General features: G+C 66.2%; 1 protein-coding gene and 1 pseudogene across 3 annotated transcripts; one reads left to right on the top strand and one right to left on the bottom strand.

Moving 5' to 3' along the window:
* Nucleotide 1: 1 nt before the first annotated feature.
* On the bottom strand, nucleotides 2–5,835 carry FCHSD1 (FCH and double SH3 domains 1). Of its 3 annotated transcripts, XM_052816437.1 has the most exons (19): nucleotides 5,732–5,824; nucleotides 5,334–5,431; nucleotides 5,026–5,071; nucleotides 4,085–4,158; nucleotides 3,678–3,822; nucleotides 3,466–3,602; nucleotides 3,329–3,392; nucleotides 3,093–3,221; nucleotides 2,762–2,884; nucleotides 2,584–2,679; nucleotides 2,393–2,500; nucleotides 2,181–2,285; nucleotides 1,730–1,960; nucleotides 1,558–1,641; nucleotides 1,291–1,447; nucleotides 958–1,163; nucleotides 737–833; nucleotides 591–658; nucleotides 2–437 (listed from the first exon to the last, which is right to left on the bottom strand). In XM_052816437.1, the coding sequence occupies exons 1-19, from the start codon at nucleotides 5,750–5,752 to the stop codon at nucleotides 372–374; spliced, it is 2,055 nt and encodes a 684-aa protein (XP_052672397.1). In that variant the 5' UTR covers nucleotides 5,753–5,824; the 3' UTR covers nucleotides 2–371. The 3 variants fall into 3 exon arrangements, with proteins under 3 accessions (XP_052672397.1, XP_052672396.1, XP_052672398.1); XM_052816436.1 differs by having other exon boundaries at nucleotides 591–833; nucleotides 5,732–5,835; XM_052816438.1 differs by lacking the exons at nucleotides 5,026–5,071; nucleotides 5,334–5,431.
* A 1,382-nt stretch (nucleotides 5,836–7,217) lies between these two features.
* The window catches only part of LOC128154979 (proteinase-activated receptor 3-like), a 3,105-nt pseudogene continuing 1,528 nt past the window's right edge, over nucleotides 7,218–8,794 (top strand).

The following is an 8,794-nucleotide window of genomic DNA, read 5'->3' as shown; positions in this document are numbered from 1 at the left end:
GCAGAGTCAACTGGCTTTATTGGGGCACAGCCCCCACCTGCCCACTCCTGCCTGCAGGGAGGTGCCTGGGGGGCAGGCAGGGCCCCGGGGCTGAGCCCCCCCCCGGGGAACCAGGGCTGCACTGGGGTTGCACAGGCGATGCCAGGCAGAAGGGGCAGAGGCAAGAGCTGGGTGAGGTGGGGCCCGGCCATGGCACTGAGCACCCCGATAAAGGGGCTGCCAGGATGCCCTGTGCTGTATAGGGATGCAGGACCACTCTGCAAGCAGCGCTGGGCAGGATGCGGCCCCCAAAGAGACCAGCTTGGAGCATGGGGCTGTGCCAGTCCCTGCCGCCGGGACAGGAGCCGGGAGGGACAGGGGAACACATCGGGTCAGCTGAAGTGCAGCTCGGGGTCAGGCTCGGGGGCTCTGCCGGGCGGTGGGGGGGGTGCGCGGAGCTGCGGAGAGAGGAAAGGAGAAGCGGTGCCACCACGCCGAGGCCGCTTGCCCCCCCTTCAGACCTCCCCAAAGCACACGGGTGGCATTATTCCCCGTTACGGGAGGACTGGGGGCAGGTTTGGGGGGCACGGCATTGCTGTGATGGGGCTTACCGGCCGGAGGCGGGTGGCTGCCAGGTCTGGAGAGCTCTGCCCGCTGCCTGTGCCATCCTGCCTGCAACCTGGAAGGGCCCGGCTGCTCAGCCCAGCTCTCTGCACAAACCCCCATCCCCTTTCCCAGCCCCCCCACCGGCACTCACCTCCCAGTGGTGTTTCAGGAGAGGAGCTGGGGACCAGGCTGGTCCCGGGCACAAGGCCAGGAGGGGAGAAGGGTGGCGGGGATGGCGATGGCAGCTCCTGCAAAGACAGAGCCAAGAAGGATGGGAACAGCAGGGAGGGCGTCCACCCACCAGCGGCCACGGCACAAGACGGAGGGGGCTGCCCCACGCCAAGGGGACGTGGTGATCTTCCTGCCACCGACCTGCCCAGCTGCTCCCTGGCCCCCAGTGAGCTCCTCCACTACCAGGGAGGGGAAGACACCGACGCGGCCATCGAAGTCGCCTGTCCAGAAGCCGTCGTCCACCTCGCCGGGGGCACGGGGCAGCACCCGGATGATGGCCCCCTCGGGGAAGCTCAGCTCCTCAGGGCTCTGTCCCTCGTAGTCATACAGGGCTCGCACCAGCCAGGCTGCGGGGAGGATGGGGTGAGGGCTTGGCACCCCCCAGTGCTGCTGCTGCAGGGGCTCAGCATCCCCCAGGCACCAGCCCTGCGCATCTGTCCCCCTCTGCAGGGGAGGTGACACCCCGGCACCCACCTCCGGGCTCCAGGACCAGCTCTGCAGCCATGATGTTGGAGAGCTGGCGGTGCAGGGCAGAGGGTCCCGGGGGGCCAGCCCCAGCCCCCAGCTCACCGCCCAGGGACAGTAGGTACTTTTCAGGGACGTAGCCAACCTGACCTGCCTTGTTCTGTGCCTGAAGGGGCAGAAAGCGTGTGACCATCTCAGCCCCCAGGGCGGGGACAGCCCTGGGGACCTCCAAAACGTGTCCCCCCAGCATGGGGGTTGGACTGAGCCTGCTCCCACCTTCACCCACTCCTCTGCGTCCCCATCCTCGATGACCTCCAGCTCCTCGCCCTGGGTGATGGACAGCTCGTCTGCCTGAGAGCCCTGCAGGGGACAGGGGACAAAGTGGCAGGGAGGCTGGGGGTGCCGGCCCTGGGCAGGCAGGGTGAGGGGCAGGCAGCTGTGGCTGTACCTGGTACCCAAAAATCACCCGGCAGGTGTAGGGGTAGGTGCGGGCAGCAGGGCCGGGCTCATCGTCCTCCTCCAGCTCATCACTGTCCTCGTAGTCATCGAACTCAGCCAGATCCAGCCCTGTGGGCACCTCCTCACCCGCCCCCACCATAGCCCCCGCCAGCCAAGTGTCCACGTCCAGCCCCGCTGCCCGCAGCAGCGCCAGCCGTGCCTCTGCCTTCACTCGGCTGACCTGGGGACACACACACATTGTCAACGTCTAAAGGGACACCTATGGGGTGGGGGGACAGCCCAGCAAGCTCCATTGCCCCCGGTCCCCAGTGTGGTTGCCATGATGGTGAAGCACCCCCAGCACCACATGCCCAGCCTCCACACCTCCTCATCCCTGCGTCCCCCAATCCGGGGGTGACAGACCTTGAAGCCACCCAGAGCCTCTGGCCTGGGGGACTCACCTCCGCCTTCCGTACGTTTTCCCTTGCTTCTTCCATCTGCCGCTCCACGGTGGCCGCCTCCACCTCCGGGACCTGCTGCCGCCTGGCCTCCAGCCGCTGCAGCACCTGGGTGGGCACTGGGTGGGTCAGCGAGGTGGTGGGAGCTGGTAGGGGGCAGGGAAAGCCCCTCCTTGAGCCCCCCACCATGCCCCGTGGGGAAGGACAGCACCCACCTCCTCGCTGTGTGCCTTGTTTTTGTGGTCCCGAGCCACCCGCGTGGCCCAGCGCCGTGCCTCCTTCTCCAGGCTGGCCCTGTCGTCCTCAGGTGGCAGCAGGCACACCTGAGCGAGGACATGGTGGCTGAGAAGGGGCTGACTGTGCCCACCGCCCCGCCGTAATGTCATGCCCCCCACCCCCCCCTTACCTCCTCCACCCCGGTGAGCTGGAAGCGCTGCTCTGGGGCCAGGGTGAAGGCAGGGTGGTCCTGGAGGAAGAGGAGGAGGTCCTGCTCCCGGCACACCTGCGGCAGGAGAGCAGCATGGGGCCGAGGGGCTCGCCCGCCGCCTCCTGCCCCACGCAGCTCCCGGGCCGGGTGCCATTACCCGTGAGGATGCCTCTGCAATGCCCTGGAACCAGTCCCGCGTAGCCCGGCAGGTCTCCACCTCCGTCCGGCTGGCTGCCGACAAGTGCTCCCGCAGCCGCTCGTAGAGGTCACCATCCAGCGCCTGGGGGGAAAACGAGTGGGAAACTCCCCCAGCACTGCCTGCATCCCCCTGGGGAGCATGGGGAGCATCCCTGACCCCCCCCAGGGCAGTCAGCCCTGTCCCCACACCAGCGGGACCCTCCCTGCTGCACACCCTCCCAGTGGCACTGGGGAGATGATTCTTGCGGGACCCCAGGGAGTGGAGGTGGGGGGGTCCAGGCAGCTCCTACCTGCATGGCGGCGGGCAGCTCCACCCGCCTGTAATGCTCCAGGTGGGCAGTGGCAGACACCAGGGCGAAGCCATACTCGTTCTGCACCCCCACGAGCTGCCTCGAGTGCTCGGCCAGTCGTGCTGAGAACTGCGGGGACGGGGAGAGCAGGGCTTGGTGATGGGGTGGGGGCCACCACCCCATGTCCCCCCACATCCCTCTGCTTGGGTACCCCCCCACCCCCTTGCACTGCTGACCTTGGCGCTGAGTTTTTGCAGGCTGGCCTTTGTGTGAAATATCCGCCGGTCGCTCTTCCGGAGCCTGGGGAGGTTGGAGATGATGTGAGACCATGCTGTGGCCGTGGCAGCCCCCCACCACGGTCCCCTCTGCTCACCGAGCCTCCACGTCGGCCGCCTTGTCCTTGGCTACCTCACTGCTCCGCTGGAGGTGGGTGAACTGTTTCTTTGCCTTGTCCAGCTCCTTCACTGTCTCCAGCAGCTCCGCCTGTGCCTTCTGCAGCCGCTCGATGCCCTGCAGGGAGCGTCAGCTGGGGGACATAGCTGTCCCCACCACCCAGGCACAGGGGACATGTCCTCGCCCCAGTACCTTTTTGAGCATCCTCTCCTTGGAGAGGCGGGCAGTCCGGGCGGCTTCCGCGGCGAGGGTGCGGTAGCTCTCCGAAGCGGTGACATGGACCTGCCCGGCATGCGCGGTCCCCTCGATGATGCCTTTCCAGACAGCAACTGCACTCCTGTGGGCACGAGGGTTAAGACAGGGAAGGGTACTCTCCTGCCTCTCTGCCAGCTTTCGCAGGTGCCTCACAGCACAGCCAGCACCCTCAACCCCTGCAGTCCCCTCCGAGTCAGGTAGCACATGCTTGGGGACATCCTACCCAAGGTTGCAGCCCCAGGGCACCCAAATCCTGATTGGCATTAGGCATCTCCCAGCTGGGAGGGCCACAGATGGATGCAGTCAGCCCCAGCCCCTCATCCCCATCCCTGTCCCCAGCCCACCTTGAGTCGCCAGCCTCGCTGCGGCCCCGCTGCCAGTCTCTCTTCACAAACTGGCTCGCCAGCCTCTGCAACGCCTGTAGACAGACCCATTGTCACCGGCACTCCCCAACCCTGCCAGGTACCTGAGCACCCTGCCATACAACTCCGGGGCCAAAACTGGGCTCCCCCACACCGGCTGCCCACCCCATGTGTGTCCCCAGAGCAGGGGACACACACACCCCACAGTGGCTTGGTGTCAGCAGGGACCCCATCACGCTGCCCATGAGAAACCCTTTTTGGGGAGCAGCCACCACCATGAAAGGAACACCCACTGCAGCTTTTGGGATGGAGGACCGGCAAGGGGACACCAGCTGCTGAGGCAGAGGCAGAGGAGCCCCCAGCAAAGCCAAGCACAGCAAGACCCCAACCCTGGGGGGACGGTCCCCCCCAGCCTGGAGGGGGGGAAGGGAAGGAGTGGGGTACCTGGCACCTGGCCACGGGCAGGGGACAGGCGAACAGGGAGGTCATATCTGCTGCAGGGTGTCCCCAGGGAATGCTGTGGGGATGTCTCATGGAGCAAACCCAGGCTCTGACATTTAAGAGCAGAGCCCTGTGATGACCCAGCAGACAGCGGAGCCGAGCAGTTTCCTCCCCCCCACAAGGTTTTCCATCCAGGCCCCCAAAACACCCGAGGTTGGGGCCACGCTGTGCTCAGCAAAGCACCCTAGCGGGTGCCCTAACACAGTTGGTGTCCCCCCCATGCTGAACCCATCTGCCACTGCCCTCCATGGCCGGCACAGAGCAGCCAAGCTCCGCTTTGCTCAGATAATTTCCCATTGCTTGCGTGGGGCCGTGCCCTGCCCCGGCACCGAACACTCTGCATGGGACGGATGGGAAGGAGGGGGCTCGGTGCTGGTGCCTCCCCGGGCCATCGGTCCTGAAACTGGTGACAACCTCCTTACCTGCCCGTACTCCCTGTCGATGGCGGCCCTCTGCTTGCTGTAGGACCTGTGGGGAGAGGGCACGCGGGGCAGGCGAGCACCCACGCAGGGGGGGCGGTGATGGGCCACCCTGGCCATCACCCCCTTGCCACCACCCCGCACCGGGATGTCCCCATCTGGCTCCCCCGGCGGGTGATGGAGCCCACGACCTCGATGCGGCAGGCTCAAGGTGAGCCGTGCCTGGCAGGCTGGCCCCTGGCCCGCACGTGGGATGAGCTGGCCGGTCTCAGCTCGGGGCGGGGACACACGACACGCGTGGGGGACCCTACCTGATGTCCTCCAGCAGCTCGGCGTCCCGCTGCTGCTTGCCCTGCAGGCCCGAGAGCTGCTCCAGGAGGTGGACCCGCAGCTCCTGGGTGAGCTTCACCTGCGGGACGGCACGGCTCAGCGCCCGGGGACCGCTGCGTCCCCGGCCGGGCTGGGACGCGGGGGCCGTGCCCTGCCCCCGCCGGTCCCGGTCCCGGTCCCGGTCCCGGTCCCCGCTGCCCCCCTCCCCGGGTGCCACTGCAGGTGCCGGTGGCCACCGCCCAGCCGCGGCCCCGCTTTCCCAGCCCCGGCGAGGGTCCGCCGGGGGGGGACTCCCGATCCCCGCTGCAGGACCCGGTCCCGATCGCCCGTTCCCGGTGCCGGGACCCGCCCCGGTGCCCCGCCCAGGCCCCGCGCTCACCTTGCGCGGCGGCGGCTGCATCACTGCGCTTCCGGTCCCGGTCCCGGTCCCGGTCCCGGTCCCGGTCCCGATCCCGATCCCGGTTCCCCCCCCCCCGCCACCGCCTCGCGTGCGCAGAGCCCGGAACTGCCGGGACCGGCCCCGCTCCGCCCTCCGCGCGGCTCCGCCCCTCCCTCTCCCGGGTGGCCCGCCCGCCGCCAAGCACCGCCCCCTTCGGCCCGCCCCTTTTCTCAGGCGAGCGACACCTCCCGTCGGGCAAGCACCGCCTACCGCGCCAGGCAAGCCGCGCCCACCGCCCTGCCCCGCGCGCCGCCTGGTGGTCAGTGCTGCACGTCCCGCCGCGGCGCTGGGACACGGGACACGGGGACGTGGGGACACGGGAACACGGGGACACGGGAACATGGGGACACGGGAACATGGGGACACGGGGACAAGGGGATACGGGGACAAGGGGACACAGGGAGATGGGGATGTGTGGACACGGGAACATGGGGACAAGGGGACAATGGGACACGGGGACATGGGGACAAGGGGATACGGGGACAAGGGGACACAGGGAGATGGGGATGTGGGGACACGGGAACATGGGGACAAGGGGACAAGGGGACACGGGGACATGGGGACAAGGGGACACGGGAACATGGGGACAAGGGGACAAGGGGACACGGGAACATGGGGACACGGGAACACGGGACATGGGGAGACAGGGAGATGGGGACATGGGGACACCAGGACACGGGGAGATGGGGACTTGGGGATATGGGGACACAAGGACATGGGGAGATGGAGAGATGGGGAGGTAGGGGGACAGGAACATGGGGACATGGGGTCAAGGGAACACAGGGAGACTGGGACATGGGGTGATCAGCAGCACTGGGGCTCATGTCCTTGGGCAGGGGGGTGTGGGGAGTGCTGGGGCATAGGGACACTGAGAATGCTGGGGACCAAGTCCTTGTGCATGAGCACACACAGGGCACTCGTCCTGAGATGTGGTGACACGTGGGGTGCAGGGGCACGGGGAGGTGTGGGGTGCTGGGGCACTGATCCTGGGGTATGGGGGTATGTGGGGCAGTGGACCCTCAGGCACCGGGCACAGGGACACGTCGGGTCTCGTGTCACATGGAGGACATAGGGCCCCTGGCTTGGCACGACCCTGCCATGGGGACACGGTCACAGTGCCGAGCAGTGGCATTCAGTGGGAGGCACCTGGAATCACGAGGGCTCCCCAGCCAGCCCTTTCCTCATCTGTCCCCCAGTCCCTCTGTCCCCCTCTCATCCCCTTCAGCTCTCATTTCTCTTTCTGTCCTGCTTTTTCTCTGCCTGTGCTTCCTGCAGAGCTTGTGGATCTCCCTGTTGTCCCTTTTGTCGCCTTCTTGCTCTTTCCCTGACATTTTGGGGGTCAGCTGCACATGTCCTGGTTCCCCTGATGCATGTTGATGCACAAGGCTGGGCTGGGGCTGTGTCACCAGGTCTGTTATTCCCCTCCATGGCCCCTCTGCTGCAGGAGGGAGCCAGGAAAATGGACCAGGGGCCACCCAGCACCCAGTTTGGTGGCAGGAAGGGGACAGCAGAGTGGGACAATGCAGGGCGGCCCCATCTACAGGGTGACATTGGCTTGTCAGGCCGACCAAGGTGATTGATCCCTGGGGATGTCTGGTCCTGGCAGGGCTGGGCAGGCAGAGTGCCCTGTGTCCCCAGGGTGCTGCATCACCGAGCTGGGAGCCAGCTCCCTCCTTCCTGCCCCACGTACAGCTCCACCTGCCCGCTGCGGTTCACAACAGTCTTTTGATGGCTGACTTACGTCTGCTTCCTCCTACCTGCAGCGTGCCATTGTGTACTAGTGGCTGGAAATCACCCCAGCCTCAATGATGTCCCCCAGGTGCTCGGTGGTGGTGGCAGCTGGCGGTCATCTTGTGCTCCCCACCTCCCACCTGGCCGCTCGCACCACGGGGACGTGGGCAGGACACAGGCACGATGAGGAGGAGAAAGAGGAAGGGTGCCAGCAGGGAGTGGGCTAGTGCCTGTCCTGCCACGGTGACGCACGGTGGGGCCAGCCCTGCCTGTGGCATTTGTGTGGACCCAGCTTGCGCAGAGGCCACCCTGCAGAGATGTCCCAGCTGCTGTCTTTGCATCACCCTCCTGCTCAGCTGCACCTGGCTTGGCTTGGCCATCCAATTCTCCCCAAGTGCGTGCCTTGGTGAGTCCGGGGGGTGATGGGGCAGGGCAGGGAGGCCTCACTGGGATACCCAGATATGGTGTCCTGGAATACTTGGATGGGATAGCTGGGTGTCATAGTGAAAGCTCAAGGCACTGCTCTGCTGCCTTCCCTGAGTGTCCACGCTGAAAACCTAAGTGAAGACCTGAAACCCTGCCACCCTTCCCCTTTTGGCAGCAAAAATCAGGTTACTTTTCTCGTATCCTGAATTTCTCCTGTCCCCTGGATGCAGAGAGGTGGCAGAGGTTGCGGGAAACCTGTTGGATGTAACTGGGGCCCGGCGTCCTTGGGGACGACCTGGATAGAGCTTTTGGAGCCAGGGGTGACATGCAGGGGAGCAAAGCCTGGCTGTGTTTTCTGAGCAAGCCAGAAAAAGGATTTGATCAGGAGTTGTTTGTCTGGTGTCCTGGGACCTTCCTGTTCTTCACTTTTGTTCTGAGCATGCAGTGAAAAGCCTCTGACCACAGGAAGACGGGGAGGCATGTGCAGCCCCAGCTGTGGCCAGGGGCCGAGCTGGGAGGCTGGCCAGGAGGAGGAGGAGGCAGGAGCCCTGGTGGGACAACATCTCCCATCCTGGCATGGGTGGCCACATCCTGACCCTGTCCTGGCGTGGGTTTCCCTTTTGATCTGTCTGCCCTTTTGATCCCATGGGGTTGCAGGGGACCAGTTGTGCTGGGCTCGGTAGGAAGAGGAACGTCAGCGGAGCCGTGCGTCCCCACAGCGGCACGCAGAAGCAGAGCCTGTCTGGGCTGCGGGCAGGGTGCCCAGCTGGGCTGGCACCGCTGGAGTGGCACTGCCAGGCGAGCGGCGTGGACAGCGCAGGATGTGGCATGGCTCCTCATGGTGAG

This window comes from Harpia harpyja, chromosome 20 (genome assembly GCF_026419915.1).
Source record: "Harpia harpyja isolate bHarHar1 chromosome 20, bHarHar1 primary haplotype, whole genome shotgun sequence".
In the NCBI taxonomy this organism is placed as follows: Eukaryota; Metazoa; Chordata; class Aves; order Accipitriformes; family Accipitridae; genus Harpia; species Harpia harpyja.
This window is presented reverse-complemented; position numbering and strand designations above follow the sequence as displayed.

Coding starts and splice junctions, on each gene's coding strand:
- FCHSD1 (XM_052816436.1), bottom strand. CDS start 5,752: ATGCAGCCGCCGCCGCGCAAG. Junction 3,823..4,084: donor AGCGAGGCTGGCGACTCAAG/GTGGGCTGGGGA, acceptor TCGTGCCCACAG/GAGTGCAGTTGCTGTCTGGA. Junction 2,286..2,392: donor ACAAGGCACACAGCGAGGAG/GTGGGTGCTGTC, acceptor GTGCCCACCCAG/GTGCTGCAGCGGCTGGAGGC.